Raw genomic sequence first — 20,481 nt, 5'->3', positions numbered from 1 at the left:
ACCTGGATTATTGAACATCTCACCTGGATTAACAATCACCGAACATCTCAACTGGATCAACGATCGATGAACATCTCACCTGGATCAATGATCACTGAACATCGCACCTGGATTAATGAAAATCTCACCTGGATTAATGATCACTGAACATCTCACCTGGATCAACGATCACTGAACATCTCAACTGGATCAACGATCACTGAACATTTCACCTGGATTAACAATCACCGAACATCTCACCTGGATCAACGATCACTGAACATCTCACCTGCATCAACGATCGCTGAACATCTCACCTGGGTGAACGATCACTGAACATCTCACCTGGATTAACGATCTCTGAACACCTCACCTGGATCAACGATCCCTGATCATCTCACTTGGATCAATGATCTCTGAACATCTCCCCTGGATTAACAATCACCGAACATCTCACCTGGATCAACGATCGATGAACATCTCACCTGGATCAATGATCACTGAACATCGCACCTAGATTAATGAACATCTCACCTGGATTAATGAAAATCTCACATGGATTAATGATCACTGAACATCTCACCTGGATCAACGATCACTGAACATCCCATCATGGATCAACGATCGATGAACATCTCATCTGGATCAACGATCGCTGAATATCTCACCTGGATCAATGATCTCTGAACATCTCCCCTGGATTAACAATCACCGAACATCTCACCTGGATCAACGATCGATGAACATCTCACCTGGATCAATGATCACTGAACATCACACCTGGATTAACAATCACCGAACATCTCACCTGGATCAATGATCGCTGAACATCTCACCTGGATTAATGATCACTGAACATCTCACCTGGATCAACGATCCCTGATCATCTCACCTGGATCAACGATCACTGAACATCTCACCTGGATTAATGAACATCCCATCTGCATTAACAATCACCGGACATCTCACCTGGATCAATGGTTACTGAACACCTCACCTGGATTAATGATCACTGAACATCTCACCTGGATTAACAATCACTGAACATCTCACCTGGATTAATGATCACTGAACATCTCACCTGGATCAATGGTTACTGAACATCTCACCTGGATTAATGATCACTGAACATCTCACCTGGATCAATGATCACTGGACATCTCACCTGGATTAACAATCACTGAATATATCACCTGGATTATTGAACATCTCACCTAGATTAACAATCACTGAACATCTCACCTGGATTAATGAGCATCTCACCTGGATCAATGATCACTGAACAACTCACCTGGATTAATGATCACTGAATATCTCACCTGGATCAATGATCACTGAACATCTCACCTGGATTAACAATCACTGAATATCTCACCTGGATTAACGAACACCTCACCTGGATCAACGATCACTGAACATCACACCTGGATTAACAATCACCGAACATCTCTCCTGGATCAATGATCACTGAACATCTCACCTGGATTAATGATCACTGAATATCTCACCTGGATCAATGATCACTGAACATCTCACCTGGATTAACAAGCACTGAATATCTCACTGGATTAATGAACATCTCACCCTGATTAACAATCACCGAACATCTCACCTGGATCAATGATCACTGAACATCTCACCTGGATCAACGATCACTGAACATCTCAACTGGATCAACGATCTCTGAACATCTCACCTGGATTAATGATGACCAAACATGTCACCTGGATTAACAATCACCGAACATCTCACCTGGATCAACGATCGTCGAACATCTCACCTGGATCAACGATCGCTGAACATCTCACCTGGATCAATGATCTCTGAACATCTTCCTTGGATTACCAATGCCTGAACATTCCATCTGGATCAACGGTCACTGAACATCTCACTTGGATCAACGATCACTGATCATCTCACCTGGATTAACGATCACTGAACATCTCACCTGGATTAACAATCACTGAACATCTCAACTGGATCAACAAACTCTAAACATCTCACCTGGATTAATAATCACTGAACATCTCACCTGCATTAATGAACATCTCACCTGGATTAACAATCACCGAACATCTCACCAGGATCAATGATCACTGAACATCTCACCTGGATTAAAAATCATTGAACATCTCACCTGGATTATTGAACATCTCACCTGGATTAACAATCACTGAACATGTCACCTGGATCAATGAACTCTGAACATCTCCCCTGGATTAACAATCACCGAACATCTCACCTGGATCAACGATCGATGAACATCTCACCTGGATCAATGATCACTGAACATCGCACCTGGATTAATGAAAATCTCACCTGGATTAATGATCACTGAACATCTCACCTGGATCAACGATCACTGAACATCTCAACTGGATCAACGATCACTGAACATTTCACCTGGATTAACAATCACCGAACATCTCACCTGGATCAACGATCACTGAACATCTCACCTGCATCAACGATCGCTGAACATCTCACCTGGGTGAACGATCACTGAACATCTCACCTGGATTAACGATCTCTTTACATCTCACCTGGATCAACGATCCCTGATCATCTCACTTGGATGAACGATCGCTGAACATCTCACCTGGGTCAACGATCGCTGAACATCCCATCATGGATCAACGATCGCTGAATATCTCACCTGGATCAATGATCTCTGAACATCTCCCCTGGATTAACAATCACCGAACATCTCACCTGGATCAACGATCGATGAACATCTCACCTGGATCAATGATCACTGAACATCACACCTGGATTAACAATCACCGAACATCTCACCTGGATCAATGATCACTGAACATCTCACCTGGATTAATGATCACTGAATATCTCACCTGGAACAATGATCACTGAACATCTCACATGGATTAACAATCACCGAACATCTCACCGGGATCAATGATCACTGAACATCTCACCTGGATTAATGATCACTGAATATCTCACCTGGATTAATAATCACTGAATATCTCACCTGGATCAATAATCACTGAACATCTCACCTGGATTAACCATCACCGAACATCTCACCTGGATCAATGATCACTGAACATCTCAACTGGATCAACGATCTCTGAACATCTCACCTGGATTAATGAACACTTAACATTTCACCTGGATCAATGATGACCGAACATCTCACCTGGATTAACAATCACCGAACATCTCACCTGGATCAACGATCGTCGAACATCTCACCTGGATCAACAATCGCTGAACATCTCACCTGGATCAATGATCTCTGAACATCTTCCTTGGATTACCAATGCCTGAACATCCCACCTGGATCAACGGTCACTGATCATCTCACATGGATCAACGTTCACTGATCATCTCACCTGGATTAACGATCACTGATCATCTCACCTGGATTAACAATCACTGAACATCTCAACTGGATTAATGAACATCCCACCTGGAATAACAATCACCGAACATCTCACCTGCATCAATGATCACTGAACATCTCACCTGGATTAATGATCACTGAACATCTCACCTGGATCAATGATCACTGAACATCTGACCTGGATTAACGATCACCGAACATCTCACCTGGATCAATCATCACTGAATATCTCACCTGGATCAATGATCACTGAACATCCTACCTGGATTAATGATCACTGAATATCTCAGTTGGATCAATGATCACTGAACATCTCACCTGGATCAATGATCACTGAATATCTCACCTGGATCAATGATCACTGAACATCTCACCTGGATTAACCATCACCGAACATCTCACCTGGATCAATGATCACTGAACATCTCACCTGGAGCAACGATCACTGAACATCTCAACTGGATCAACGATCTCTGAACATCTCACCTGGATTAATGAACACTTAACATTTCACCTGGATCAATGATGACCGAACATCTCACCTGGATTAACAATCACCGAACATCTCACCTGGATCAACGATCGTCGAACATCTCACCTGGATCAACGATCGCTGAACATCTCACCTGGATCAATGATCTCTGAACATCTTCCTTGGATTACCAATGCCTGAACATCCCACCTGGATCAACGGTCACTGAACATCTCACCTGGATTAACAATCACCGAACATCTCAACTGGATCAATGATCATTGAACATCTCAACTGGATCAACGAACTCTAAACATCTCACCTGGATTAATAATCACTGAATATCTCACCTGGATTAATGAACATCTCACCTGGATTAACAATCACTGAACATCTCACCTGCATCAATGATCACTGAACATCTCACCTGGATTAATGATCACTGAACATCTCACCTGGATCAATGATCACTGAACATCTCACCTGGATTAACGATCACCGAACATCTCACCTGGATCAATCATCACTGAATATCTCACCTGGATCAATGATCACTGAACATCTCACCTGGATTAATGATCACTGAATATCTCACCTGGATCAATGATCACTGAACATCTCACCTGGATCAATGATCACTGAATATCTCACCTGGATCAATGATCACTGAACATCTCACCTGGATTAACCATCACCGAACATCTCACCTGGATCAACGATCGTCGAACATCTCACCTGGATCAACGATCGTTGAACATCTCACCTGGATCAATGATCTCTGAACATCTTCCTTGGATTACCAATGCCTGAACATCCCACCTGGATCAACGGTCACTGATCATCTCACATGGATCAACGATCACTGATCATCTCACCTGGATTAACGATCACTGAACATCTCACCTGGATTAACAATCACTGAATATCTCAACTGGATCAATGATGATTGAACATCTCACCTGGATCAACAATCACTGAACATCTCAACTGGATCAACGAACTCTAAATATCTCACCTGGATTAATAATCACTGAATATCTCACCTGGATTAATGAACATCTCACCCTGATTAACAATCACCGAACATCTCACCTGGATCAATCATCACTGTATATCTCACCTGGATCAATGATCACTGAACATCTCACCTGGATCAACGATCACTGAACATCTCAACTGGATCAACGATCTCTGAACATCTCACCTGGATTAATGATCACTTAACATTTCACCTGGATCAATGATGATCGAACATCTCACCTGGATTAACAATCACCGAACATCTCACCTGGATCAACGATCGTCGAACATCTCACCTGGATCAACGATCGCTGAACATCTCACCTGGATCAATGATCTCTGAACATCTCACCTGGATTAACCATCACTGAACATCTCACCTGGATCAACGATCACTGAACATCTCAACTGGATCAATGAACTCTAAACATCTCACCTGGATTAATGATCACTGAACATCTCACCTGGATTAATGAACATCTCACCTGGATTAACAATCACCGAACAGCTCACCTGGATCAACGATCGCTGAACATCTCACCTGGATCAACAATTGCTGATCATCTCACCTGGATCAACGATCGCTGAACATCTCAGCTGGATGAACGATCACTGAACATCTCACCTGGATCAACGATCCCTGATCATCTCACCTGGATCAACGATCGCTGAACATCTCACTTGGATCAACGATCGCTGAACATCTCACCTGGATCAATGACCACTGAACATCTCACCTGGATTAATCACCATCTCACCTGGATTAACAATCACCGAACATCTCACCTGAATCAATGATCACTGAACATCTCACCTGGAATAATGAACATCTCACCTGGATTAACAATCACCGAACATCTCACCTGGATCAATAATCACGGAACATCTCACCTGGATTAATGATCACTGAACATCTCACCTGGATCAATGATCACTGAACATCTCACTTGGATTAACAATCCCTGAATACCTCACCTGGATTAATGAACATCTCACCTGGATCAACCATCACTGAACATCTCAACTGGATCAACGATCTCTGAACATCTCACCTGGATTAATGATCGCTGAACATCCCCCCTGGATCAACAATCACTGAACATCTCACCTGGATCAATGATCACTGAACATCTCACCTTGATTAACAATCACCGAACATCTCACTTGGATTAACGATCGCCGAACATCTCACCTGGATCAACGATCGCTGAACATCTCACCTGGATCAATGATCTCTGAACATCTCCCCTAAAATACCAATGCCTGAACATCCCACCTGGATCAACGGTCACTGATCATCTCACCTGGATCAACGATCACTGATCATCTCACCTGGATTAACGATCACTGAACATCTCACCTGGGTAATGATCACTGAATATCTCACCTGGATTAATGAACATCTCACCTGGATTAATGAACATCTCACCTGGATCAATGATCACTGAACATCTCAACTGGATCAATGATCTCTGAAGATCTCACCTGGATTAATGATCACTTAACATTTCACCTGGATCAATGATGACCGAACATCTCACCTGGATTAACAATCACCGAACATCTCACCTGGATCAACGATCGTCGAACATCTCACCTGGATCAACGATCGCTGAACATCTCACCTGGATCAACGATCGCTGAACATCTCACCTGGATCAATGATCTCTGAACATCTCCCCTGAAATACCAATGCCTGAACATCCCACCTGGATCAACGGTCACTGATCATCTCACCTGGATCAACGATCACTGATCATCTCACCTGGATTAACGATCACTGAACATCTCACCTGGATTAATGAACATCTCACCTGGATTAATGAACATCCCACCTGGATCAACGGTCACTGATCATCTCACCTGGATCAATCATCACTGAATATCTCACCTGGATCAATGATAACTGAACATCTCACCTGGATCAACGATCGCTGAACATTTCAACTGGATCAACGATCGCTGAACATCTCACCTGGATCAACGATCTCTGAACATCTCACTGGATCAACGATCGCTGAACATCTCATCTGGATCAACGATCGCTGAATATCTCACCTGGATCAATGATCACTGAACATCGCACCTGGATTAATGAACATCTCACCTGGATTAACGAAAATCTCACCTGGGTTAATGAACATCTCACCTTGATTAACAATCACTGAACATCTCACCTGGATTAACGATCACTGAACTTCTCACCTGGATCAACGATCGCCGAACATCTCACCTGGATCAATGATCGCTGAAAATCTCACCTGGATCAATGATCTCTGAACATCTCCCCTGGATTACCAATGCCTGAACATCCCACCTGGATCAACGGTCACTGATCATCTCACCTGGATCAATGATCACTGAATATCTCATCTGGATTAATGAACATCTCACCTGGATCAACAATCACTGATCATCTCACCTGGGTTAACGATCACTGAACATCTCACCTGGGTAATGATCACTGAACATCTCACCTGGATTAATGAACATCTCACCTGGATCAATGATCACTGAACATCTCACCTGGATTAATCAACATCTCACCTGGATTAACAATCACCGAACATCTCACCTGGATCAATGATCACGGAACATCTCACCTGGATTAATGATCACTGAACATCTCACCTGGATCAATAATCACTGAACATCTCACTTTGATTAACAATCACTGAATATCTCACCTGGATTACTGAACATCTCACCTGGATTAACAATCACTGAACATCTCAGCTGGATTAATGAACATCTCACCTGGATCAACCATCACTGAATATCTCACCTGGATTAATGAACATCTCACCCTGATTAACAATCACCGAACATCTCACCTGGATCAATCATCACTGTATATCTCACCTGGATCAATGATCACTGAACATCTCACCTGGATCAACGATCACTGAACATCTCAACTGGATCAACGATCTCTGAACATCTCACCTGGATTAATGATCACTTAACATTTCACCTGGATCAATGATGATCGAACATCTCACCTGGATTAACAATCACCGAACATCTCACCTGGATCAACGATCGTCGAACATCTCACCTGGATCAACGATCGCTGAACATCTCACCTGGATCAATGATCTCTGAACATCTCACCTGGATTAACCATCACTGAACATCTCACCTGGATCAACGATCACTGAACATCTCAACTGGATCAATGAACTCTAAACATCTCACCTGGATTAATGATCACTGAACATCTCACCTGGATTAATGAACATCTCACCTGGATTAACAATCACCGAACAGCTCACCTGGATCAACGATCGCTGAACATCTCACCTGGATCAACAATTGCTGATCATCTCACCTGGATCAACGATCGCTGAACATCTCAGCTGGATGAACGATCACTGAACATCTCACCTGGATCAACGATCCCTGATCATCTCACCTGGATCAACGATCGCTGAACATCTCACTTGGATCAACGATCGCTGAACATCTCACCTGGATCAATGACCACTGAACATCTCACCTGGATTAATCACCATCTCACCTGGATTAACAATCACCGAACATCTCACCTGAATCAATGATCACTGAACATCTCACCTGGAATAATGAACATCTCACCTGGATTAACAATCACCGAACATCTCACCTGGATCAATAATCACGGAACATCTCACCTGGATTAATGATCACTGAACATCTCACCTGGATCAATGATCACTGAACATCTCACTTGGATTAACAATCCCTGAATACCTCACCTGGATTAATGAACATCTCACCTGGATCAACCATCACTGAACATCTCAACTGGATCAACGATCTCTGAACATCTCACCTGGATTAATGATCGCTGAACATCCCCCCTGGATCAACAATCACTGAACATCTCACCTGGATCAATGATCACTGAACATCTCACCTTGATTAACAATCACCGAACATCTCACTTGGATTAACGATCGCCGAACATCTCACCTGGATCAACGATCGCTGAACATCTCACCTGGATCAATGATCTCTGAACATCTCCCCTGAAATACCAATGCCTGAACATCCCACCTGGATCAACGGTCACTGATCATCTCACCTGGATCAACGATCACTGATCATCTCACCTGGATTAACGATCACTGAACATCTCACCTGGGTAATGATCACTGAATATCTCACCTGGATTAATGAACATCTCACCTGGATTAATGAACATCTCACCTGGATCAATGATCACTGAACATCTCAACTGGATCAATGATCTCTGAAGATCTCACCTGGATTAATGATCACTTAACATTTCACCTGGATCAATGATGACCGAACATCTCACCTGGATTAACAATCACCGAACATCTCACCTGGATCAACGATCGTCGAACATCTCACCTGGATCAACGATCGCTGAACATCTCACCTGGATCAACGATCGCTGAACATCTCACCTGGATCAATGATCTCTGAACATCTCCCCTGAAATACCAATGCCTGAACATCCCACCTGGATCAACGGTCACTGATCATCTCACCTGGATCAACGATCACTGATCATCTCACCTGGATTAACGATCACTGAACATCTCACCTGGATTAATGAACATCTCACCTGGATTAACGATCACTGAACGTCTCACCTGGATTAATAAACATCTCACCTGGATTAACAATCACTGAACATCTCACCTGGATCAAACGATCACTGAACATCTCACCTGGATCAACGATCACTGAACATCTGATCACCCAGATTAACGATTACTAAACATCACACCTGGATTAATGATCACTGAACATCCCACCTGGATCAACGATCACTGAACATCTCATCTGGATCAACAATCACTGAACATCTCACCTGGATCAATGATCACTGAACATCTCACCTGGATCAACGATCACTGAACATCTCACCTGGATCAATGATCACTGAACATCCCACCTGGATCAACAATCACTGAACATCTGTTCACCCAGATTAACGATCACTGAACTTCTCACCTGGATCAACGATCGCTGAACATCTCACCTGGATCAATGATCACTGAACATCTCACCTGGATTAACGATCGCTGAACATCTCACCTGCATTAATGAATATCTCACCTGGATTAACGATAACTGAACATCTCACCTGGATCAATGATCACTGAACATCTCACCTGGATCAACGATCACTGAACATCTCACCTGCATTAATGAACATCTCACCTGGATTAACGATAACTGAACATCTGATCACCCAGATTAATGATCACTGAACATTTTACCTGGATTAATGATCACTGAACATCTCACCTGGATTAAATCTTGGACTTGCTGATGCCTCTGTTTAGCTGCCACTACCTCCGAATCAGAGAAAGCCTCGCGCAGTGCCTGCTGGGACAGGAGTAGGTCGAATTCCAGAAGAGCTGACACTTGGCAGTACTGCCTGATGAATGCCCTGTCATAGGTGAAGAAGTGAACTGGGGGAGAAAGTGGACACACTGTCACATCTGGCCTGGACCAGTTTTGGTTCTAGCCCTCTTTACCAATACTTGCCACCAAACTGAACTTCAAATTCAAAGCCAATTTAAGTTTCACACCCTATCTGCCTCTCATAGACTCAGAACCCCAACCTGTCTGCCTCCCAGCCTGAGTTGCATGACTTGTCTACCTCTCAAAGACTGCTTGGATAAATCACAGGATACCAGCAAACATGGACAGAGTTTTGCTCCCTCATGATGAATTCAAAAATCAATAAGGTACGCCTAACAAAGTGAATGAAATGTAATGTTCTAAACTATACAATGCTTCCATGTTCTTCACATAACAGCCCAGGACCATGACTATTAAAAACCTCCGTAGAGAATTCAGTGTGAGTCAACAGCAGTCCCAAACAGAAGAAGTGTAAAGCACGAATGAGTCAATTTGGCCCAACAGCGTGCCTGCTGACAGGTTGAGAAAGAGCCTTCCAGCCCATCACCTCCCTTTAATCCACAGCCCTGAATGGTTAAACGTGATGAAGCTTCTGTCTTTCTGCCTCAGAATCTCCTCTCATCCATCTCCCAGTTACTGTTAATCCATGCTCTTGGTCTTTGACCCTCTGTTCAGGGAAATTGGTTTTCCTATTTGCTTGGCTAAACTTCAGGAATACTAACTAGGTCAGTCTCTTATATTTCAAAGAAAACAACTAAGATATTTGAAAACAAAGAAACAGACCATGAAAGTGTCTGTGCTAAGGAAAAGATGATCAAAAGTTACTGTGGGTCTTTTCTAGGTTGATACACAGGAAACTGTCAGAGAATAATAAAGTGGCAGAGACAAGAAGATGATGAGACCTAAGAGCAGAATGGGGCCACTCAGCCCATCATGTCTGTTCTGCCATTCCTCCATAACTGATTTATTATCCTACTCAACCCCATTCTCCTGCCTTCTCCCTATAACTTTGGATGCCTCATTAATCAAGAACCTTCTCTATGCCCTCCAATGCCAACACATCTTGTCTTAGATAAGGGGTCCAAAACTGCTCACAATACTCCACATGTAGTCTAACCAATGCTTTATAAAGCCTCAGCCTTACATTGTTGCTTTTGCATACTAGTCCTCTCAAAATGAATGCTAGCATTGTATTTACATTTCTTAACACTGACTTAACCAGCAATTTAACCTTTAGGGCATCCCACACAAGGACTCCCAAGTCCCTCTGCATCTCTGATTTCTGAATTTTCTCCTGTTTAGAAAAGAGTCTCTGCCTTTATTCCTTCTACCCAAGTGCATGACCAGACACTTCCCTGCACCATATTCCATCTGCCACTTCTTTGCCCATTCTTCCAATCTGTCCAAGTCCTTCAGCAGACTCCCTGCTTCCTCAACACTACCTGCCCCTCCACAGAGCAAATATTTTGTTTCTGTCTTCACGAATTACACAAACACTAAAACATCTCGAAATTAATGAGGAAAAGTGGGGCAAATGCACAGCTGAAAAATGTTAGCTTTGTTAAAGAAATATAACCATATAACCTATGACAATTACAGCACGGAAAAAGGCCATAGAATATTGGGACCAGAATCAAGCAGCTCCCACAGACATGATTATCTGCAGATGAAGAACATTGTGGGCATGGTGGATGCACAGGTTGATCCTCCGGATCACAGAGATTCTGCAAAAGTGCCCAGAAAGCAGAAGGGCAGCAAACGTAACCCACTATTTACACATTACAGGAGAGAGAACACCATCATCCCCTTAGAGTGACATTGGTAACAGCAATATTGTCAGAATTCACTCCTGAGAAAGACTGAGAAGAAACTTCGACGTTTATGGCGCCACTGGAGTTCGAGAGGGCAAGTTAGCTTTCAACCATCCATGTTGCTTTTGAAACTGTAGCTAGCAGGCAACTATGGAAGATGTGGTGTATATCCTCTTTTAGAAGGCACAGAAGTAGTTATGTATAGGCATATAAGGTGTCTCGGGAGGGGTAGCTCCTATAGTGAAGGAGCTTGTTGTGTCCATTCTTTGGCAGCTCATTCCCATTTGGTCCCCACTGAACACTCAACTCTCACCTATGGCTCCAAGCAGCTGTTTGCATATGACAACAGCCACACCCCAGTACACCGCTTCGACACGCCAGCAAAACCAGGTGAGGGTAGCCGGCGGGCCTCATGTCCCGCTGAGATAGGGACATGCCTGTGCCAGCATGTGAAATCAGCTCCAGTGAGCTGAACAGATAAGATCAACAGTGAGATCCAACAGATAGGAAGGCTGTTTCGTGGACAGCGAAGGCCATGATGAGGAACAGAAGAATTCATGGTCATCCACTGCAACCAAGGAAGACCCCTGTTGTGACACTTGTTCATGCCACTGGACCTGGACTTCCGAGGTCAGGAGAGTGGAGCTGCCCCAGTGCAAGCTTTTCTACTTTAAAAATTCTCATACACAGGTTTGCAGTCATTGTCAGACATGAAGGACAACCACCACTACCAAGATGTGAAACTAATTTATAGCACATGGTACGGGGAACAGAGAGTGAGATGAATGCAAATCAGAATCAGCTTTATTATGTGATGAAAGTACACATAGACTAAGATGCTAACTGTCCTGTGCTGGCACCAGTGGGATCAGCAGTTGGTCTGCCGCCTGTCTTCAGGAGAAAGACAGATAAGGAACAATGGAGCAGCATTTGAAAATGTTAACGAAGGGACGGGAGAGTTTAACGGAAGGAGACACAGTCTGAGAGCTGTCAAGATCGGCTCTTCTTTGAACCCTGAACTGTTTGAAGTGATGGACAGGCGATACCCCAGCAGGGGGATAAAAAGGGACAGGTTCGCTAAGGCAAGTCACACACGACACCACGAGGTAACGAGACCCTGGAAGCGGTGCGCCTCCCACAAGTCGGTGGGAGTTTTGGAGGGTTGGTCGCGGGACCAAGCCATAGACGCACAGGGTGGAAAGGCACGATCAGCGGGAACCTGGTGTGTGTCCGCCCTTGCCTGAGTGCCGGGTTCACTGCAGAGGAACGATCGTATCTGAAACAGAGGGGTCACAGTCGGTGACCTCAGAAGACATTACAAAGGGCTCGCCCGAAAGCTGACTGCCAAGAATATCGAAGGTCTGTGTGGAAGCCGTTTGAATATTCATTCGCTTTTGCTCTCTCTCTCCTTCCCCCCCGCCCGTCCATCACCACGTCAGTGATAACTGTGAACTGAACTGAACTCAATTGAACTGAACTTTGCGTCACTTTGAAACTGGTTACTTACCCCTGGACGACGATAGAGCTTGATTGATCCTGTTATCCTAGTTCTGTGTACATGTGTATTTGTCATTGCTGAACTGTTGCATTTACTATCCGTTGGATTAGAGTACTGTGTTGCTTGTTTCTTTAATAAAACTTTCTTAGTTCCAGTAATCCAGACTCCAACTGAGTGATCCATTTCTGCTGGTTTGGAAACCCAGTTACGGGGTACGTAACATAAGTGGGGTTCTCGTCCGCGATTTTGAACGTTAAATTTGGGACGGAGTAAATTGATTGGGTTAAAATTCCCGAAAGAAAGAAAAGGCAAACAGCAGAAATGGAGATTGAGGAATTTCTAAAGGTGCCGACCTTGGAGGCATTAGAGGATGCCAGGAAGCGGAATTGGCAGCTGTGGCCAAACGGTTGAATCTTGTTAAGGGGAAGTCGACAATGAGGAGAGAGGAGATACACAGAGCTATCGTAGAGCACTGTGTATCTAAAGGTGTGTTTCCCCAAGGGGAGCTGGAGGTGATATCTACTGAAAAACCTGCTGGAGACGCGGTACAGGTGCAGCTTGAAAAGCTGAGACTCGAGCACGAGTTCCGGGTACGGCAGCTAGAACACGAAGAGAAAGAGAAACAGTTAGAATGGCAGGAGAGAGAGTAAGAGAGACAGTTGGAGCGAGAAGAGAGGGATAAACAGTTGGAGCGAGAAGAGAAGCAGAGGGAAAGGGAATTTGAGCTGGAGAGGTTAAAGATGATGGCAGCGCAGGGGCCCATGCCGAACCAAGGTGGAGGGTTCAGGGCGACCCAGGAGGTTAGGCTGGTTCCCCCATTTGACAATACCGATGTGGATCGGTACTTTCTCCATTTCGAAAAAGTTGCTACAAGTCAGGACTGGCCGAGGGATAAGTGGGCTGTTTTGCTTCAGAGTGTACTTAAAGGAAAAGCCCAACAAGCTTACTCAGCTTTGTCCGCGGAAGATGCCCAGAGGTATGAGGTGGTGAAAGAGGCCATCCTCAGGATTTATGAGTTGGTCCCAGAGGCGTACCAGCAGAGGTTCCGGAATGCGAGGAAGCAGTGGGACCGCACGTATTTAGAGTTTGCCCGTGAGATGCAGACATATTGTGAGCGTTGGTGCGCCTCGAAGGGGGTAGATGGGGATTATGACAGACTGCTACAGCTGATCCTGATTGAGCAGTTTAAAGGTTGTGTCCGAGGGTATGAGACCCTACCTAGATGAGAAAGAGGCAGCCACGTTAGCTGCAACTGCTAAGTTAGCGGATGAGTACGCGTTGATGCATAAAATGAAGTTTGCCCCGAGTAAAGGCTACCAGAAGGGTAGTCAGGACAGCGGGGAGAGTCCGCCGGAAAAGTCAGTAAGTAAGCCGGGGACGAGTGAGAAGGATAAGGTAGACCAGGAGCAGTCTGGTAGGAAGTCTCCTGGGGTCATCTGTTATAATTGTGGGAAAGTCGGACACTTTGCGTCCAGGTGCTTTGCCCCAAAGAAGGAGACGAGGAAAGGAAAAACGGCGATTTCGACTAGCTGTATTGAGCTGGTGAATGAACTGCTAGGAGAGGAAAGGTCTGCCAAAGTTCAGGAAGGGTGCGAGAGGTTTATCTCGGCCGGATTGGTGTCGGTGAAGGAGGGGATAAACCCAGTTCCAGTGCGGATCTGGAGAGACACGGGAGCGTGTCAGTCATTGATATTGAAGAGTGTATTAGAGTTTAGTTCAGAGACCCAGACTGGGGAGGTCAAGGTCAAAGGTATTGGGGAAGGGACAGAGGCAGTCCCTTTGCACCAGATACACCTACAAAGCAACTTGGTCTCTGGACTAGTCACAATCGGGGTGAGGCCCGAATTACCGATGAAAGGCGTGGAAGTCTTGCTCGGTAATGACCTCGCCGGGGGAATTGTGTTCTCGACAGTAAGCTTGACAGGTCAGCCTGCCAGCATTGAGGCCCCGCCCATGGACTCACAGGTTCATCCCAGGGCTGCCGAAGTAAACTTAGCTGAGACGTTTCTACCAGCCCTGTACCAGGAGGAGGTAGAAAGTGAAAAGAAGGAGTGTAGTGAAACAAGAGGTAGTGAGGGAGCCGAGACAGACTTAGCATTAGCCAGGAAGGAATTTGTGCAGGCGCAGGAGCGAGACGAGGGGCTGATGGTTTTGGCGGAGACAGCTCTCTCTGACGCAGAATTAAGAAGGGAGCCAGTAGGCTATTGTGTGGAGGAGGAAGTGCTAAGGAAGAAAGGGAGACCAAGTACCGTACCCGCCGATGAGGAATGGGGGGTGGTGCAAAAGGGTTATGGGGATGAGATTTTTAACCTGGCCCACAAGGTACCCCTCGGTGGACATTTTGAGGTGCTGGAGGAAACAGTTGGTAGAATCATGAAAGAGGTTTACCGGCTGCACAGGAGGAAGGATGTTATTGATTATGGCAGACGCGAACTGAGACGGTCACAGGCTTTTGATATGCTAACAAACCTAGTCGGTGTTAGCGCGGAAATCAATGAAGCTAGGGTCCCCCTGATAAGAAAAAAAAACCATTTTGAAAAGATGAGTATGGTATCGACCAGATGGGAGAAGGCTATTGTTTTGGCCAGCTCTGCTGATAAGGTCTCTCCCTTAATCCCCGAACAAAGCGACTCTTTAGGAGAAGTAATTAAACGGGTCGCACACGTGTGTTTGATTGTCCTGAGGCGATGCAAAGAACTGGGATGTTGGGTGGTGTTTGTCACGCTAGGTCAGCCGAGTGAGCAACATTCCTATAGAATGAGTAATTCAGTGACGAAAGGGCTGACGAACACAGAGGTGTGTATTGGTGATGTAATACGGCTGTCTGAAGCCAGCTTGATAGTGAACCTTGAAAAAAATGAGTGCGGCCACACGAAGGTCACTTATCTGGGAATTGTGGTGACACAGGGGCAGCTGGCAGCGATGCAAGCTAAAGTGCGGGCTATCTCTGACATCCAAACCCCAACAGACAAGAGGGCCCTCAGAAGGCTCTTGGAGATGGTGGGGTACTGTAGGAAGTTTTGCAATAACTCTGCGGTTACTACCCCTCCCCCCTCCTACTAAGCCCTTGCAAGAGAAAACTAAGTCGGGATGGGACGACCCTTGTTATTGTGGTCCGGGACGAAACCCAATGAGAGGTTACATTGATCGCAATTCATCAGTGTTTTCGGCCACTATGAAGTTTGCTAAGTTGGAGCCTGGTTTAGGAGATTATTAATAACACATATAAAAGGAACAGAAAATGTGATTGCTGACTGTCTGTCAGGTGTTGACAACTTAAAATTCTCTGTATTAGCCAAATAGCTGATGAAGATGTATATTAGTGTGTACCTAATAATGTATTCATGTTTGTAATTTTTACCCCGATAAAAATCCTTAAAGGGGAGGGGTGTGACGAAAGTACACATAGACTAAGATGCTAACTGTCCTGTGCTGGCACCAGTGGGATCAGCAGTTGGTCTGCCGCCTGTCTTCAGGAGAAAGACAGATAAGGAAGACAATGGAGCAGCATTTGAAAATGTTAATGAAGGGACAGGAGAGTTTAACGGAAAGAGACACGGTCTGAGAGCTGTCAAGATCGGCTCCTCTTTGAACCCTGAACTGTTTGAAGTGATGGACAGGCGATACCCCAGCAGGGGGATAAAAAGGGACAGGTTCACTAAGGCAAATCACACACGACACCACGAGGTAACGAGACCCTGGAAGCGGTGTGCCTCCCACAAGTCGGTGGGAGTTTTGGAGGGTTGGTCGCGGGACCAAGCCATAGACGCACAGGGTGGAAAGGTACGATCGGCGAGAACCTGGTGTGTGTCCGCCCTTGCCTGGGTGCCAGGTTCACTGCAGAGGAGCGATCATATCTGAAAACGGAGGGGTCACAGTCGGTGACCTCAGAAGACATTACAAAGGGCTCGCCCGAAAGCTGACTGCCAAGAATATCAAAGGTCTGTGTGGAAGCCATTTGAATATTCATTCGCTTTTGCTCTCTCTCTCCTTCCCCCCGCCCCCGTCCATCACCACAGCAGTGATCACTGTGAACTGAACTGAACTCAATTGAACTGAACTTTGCGTCACTTTGAAACTGGTCATTTACCCCTAGACGACGATAGAGCTTGATTGATCCTGTTATCCTAGTTCTGTGTACATGTGTGTTTATCATTGCTGAACTGTTGCATTTATTATCCTTTTAATTAGAGTACTGTGTTGCTTATTTCTTTAATAAAACTTCCTTAGTTTCAGTAATCCAGACTCCAACTGAGTGATCCATTTCTGCTGGTTTGGCAACCCAGTTACGGGGTACGTAACAATTATCACTGACACACAGTATGTTGTGAAATTTGTTGTTAAGTGGCAACAGAACAGTGCAAGCTTTTTAAAAAAGCTGTAAGTTACAATAAATAAATAATGGAAAAGAGGAATAGTGAGATAGTGTTGATGGGTTCATGGATTCTGGATGAGTAGTTAGGACAGGTCTTATCCTGGAACCTGGAACCAAATATACAAAATGATGAGAGGTAAAGGCAGGATTTTTTCCACTGAGGTTGGGTGAGACTACAACTAGAGGCCATGAGTTAAAGGTAAAAGATGAAATATTTAATGGGAGCACGGTGGGGACCTTCTTCACTCATGGAGTGATGAGAGTGTGGAACAAGCTGCCAGCAGAAGTGGATTGCAACATTTAAGAGAAATTTGGACGATTGCGTGAATGGGCAGGGTCAGGGCTCATGGACATGCTCAGCAAATGAACAAGCGTAATGTGAACAAAAATGTCAGAGAAATTAAAATTGTTTAAATGTACAGACACCACTTAAAGTAATGTCTAGCTGGGGGAAGTGATGGAAAGCTGCTGTGTGTTAGCTTTAGCAGGAAGATTGAAGTTCATGAGCAGAGGCACCTTCCTCCACTCACAGTCAGCCCTGGTGAAACCGTGACTAGGATGTTGTATCCCACTCTGCTCTCCTTGTGAATAGAGAACATTTGGTGCCATGTTGATAATAAATTTATTTTGAACTTGAACTTTGAGAATGTACCAGTCATAGATGGAGTACAACAATGGTTCACTAGATTAGCTCCTGTAGAGATGGACTCAGAAACCAGACCTATCCTCATGTGTTTAGTAGAGTGTTAGTGACTTCACTGAAACCTCTAGTTTTCTTCTCTCTGCAGACACTGACTGATCTACAGGGAACTTCAATCATTTCCTTCTGGTTTCTGCTCCTGTAAAATCTTTGACCTGATCTTGCCCTGTTGGGGATATTTCCACAGGCCATTCACTCTTCCCCCATCCTCTCTGTAAATTGCAATCAACTTCTTTCCACACATGAAGCAGGAACTGCTCGAAGAACCAACAGCCAGGTAGACTCAGTGGAGAGAGCTAACATTTCACAGCATAACAGCAGGTCCACACTGTCCATCAGGTGTAGAGGTGCACTTCACTCACGTCGCATCGTAACACCGGAAGATATAGGGGCAGAATGAAGCCATTTGGACCATTGTCTGCTTCGCCATTTCCTCACACCTGATCCACTTTTCCTCTCAGTAACAATCTCCTGCCTTCTCCCCGTATCCCTTCATGCCCCGACCAATCAACAACCTATCAACCTCTGCCTTAAATATACATTAGGACTTGGCCTCCACAGCTGCCTGTGGCAAAGAATTCCACAGATTCACCACTCCTCATCTCCGTTCTAATAGATGTCCCCTCTATTCTGAGGCTGTGTCCTCTGGTCTTAGACTCTCCCACCATAGGAAATATCCTTTCCACATCCAGTCTATCAAGGCATTTCACCAGTCGATAGGTTTCAATGAGGTCAACTCTCATTCTTCTGAATTCCAGTCAATACAGGTCCAAAGCCATCATATGCTCTTCATATGACAAGTCATTCAATCTGGAATCATTTTCATGAACCTCTTTGAACTGTCTCCAGTTTCAGCACATCCTTTCTATAGTGGAAGCTATAGAAAGGGTGCAGAGGAGATTTACGAGGATGTTGCCCGGATTGGGGAGCATGCCTTATGAGATTAGGTTGAGTGAACTTGGCCTTTTCTGCTTGAAGCGGCGGAGGATGAGAGGTGACCTGATAGAGGTGTATAAGATGTGGGATAGTCAGAGGCTGAAAGTAAGTACGTGCTTGGCACAGCATTGTGGGACAAAGGACCTGTGTTGTGCTGTAGGTTTGCTATGTTCAATGTTCTATCCTTTCTAAGATAAGGGGCCCAGAACTGCTTACAGTACTGCAAGTGAGGCCTTGTCAGTGCTTTATAAAGTCTTAACATTACATCCTCATATATAGACAATATTTTTTCCAAGGGTTGAAATGTCTAACATCAGAGGGTGAGAGGAGGTGATTTCAAAGGAGACGTGCGAGGTAAATGATTTTCACACCGAGCGCTGGGTGCCTAGAGTACACTGCTTGGGGTGCTGGTAGAGACAGAGACATTAGACAATTTAAGAGACATCGAAACATAGAAAATAGGTGCAGGAGTAGGCCATTCTGCCCTTCGAGCCTGCATCGCCATTCAGTATGATCATGGCTGATCATCCAACTCAGAACCCTGTACCAGCCTTCCCTCCATACCCACTGATCCCTTTAGCCACAAGGGCCAAATCTAACTCCCTCTTAAATATAGCCAATGAACTGGCCTCAACTGTTTCCTGTGGCAGAGAATTCCACAGATTCACCACTCTCTGTGTGAAGAAGCTTTTCCTAATTTCAGTCCTAAAAGGCTTCCCCTTTATCCTCAAACTGTGACCCGTCGTTCTGGACTTCCCCAACATCAGGAACAATCTTCCTGCATCTAGCCTGTCCAATCCCTTTAGGATTTTATATGTTTCAATAAGATCCCCCCTCAATCTTCTAAATTCCAACGAGTATAAGCCTAGTTCATCCAGTCTTTCATCATATGAAAGTCCTGCCATCCCAGGAATCAATCTGGTGAACCTTCTTTGTAC

General features: G+C 44.8%; 1 protein-coding gene across 1 annotated transcript in view; it reads right to left on the bottom strand.

Annotated features, from left to right (window-relative positions):
* Positions 1–20,481, bottom strand: part of LOC140203504 (ankyrin-repeat and fibronectin type III domain-containing 1-like) — a 281,359-nt gene that overhangs the window by 120,927 nt on the left and 139,951 nt on the right. The window contains exon 15 of the mRNA XM_072269592.1: positions 10,104–10,270. Within this exon, the coding sequence (XP_072125693.1) occupies positions 10,104–10,270 (167 nt within the window). The remainder of the gene's footprint in view (positions 1–10,103; positions 10,271–20,481) is intronic.

Source organism: Mobula birostris, chromosome 9 (assembly GCF_030028105.1).
Source record: "Mobula birostris isolate sMobBir1 chromosome 9, sMobBir1.hap1, whole genome shotgun sequence".
Classification (NCBI taxonomy): domain Eukaryota; kingdom Metazoa; phylum Chordata; class Chondrichthyes; order Myliobatiformes; family Myliobatidae; genus Mobula; species Mobula birostris.
This window is presented reverse-complemented; position numbering and strand designations above follow the sequence as displayed.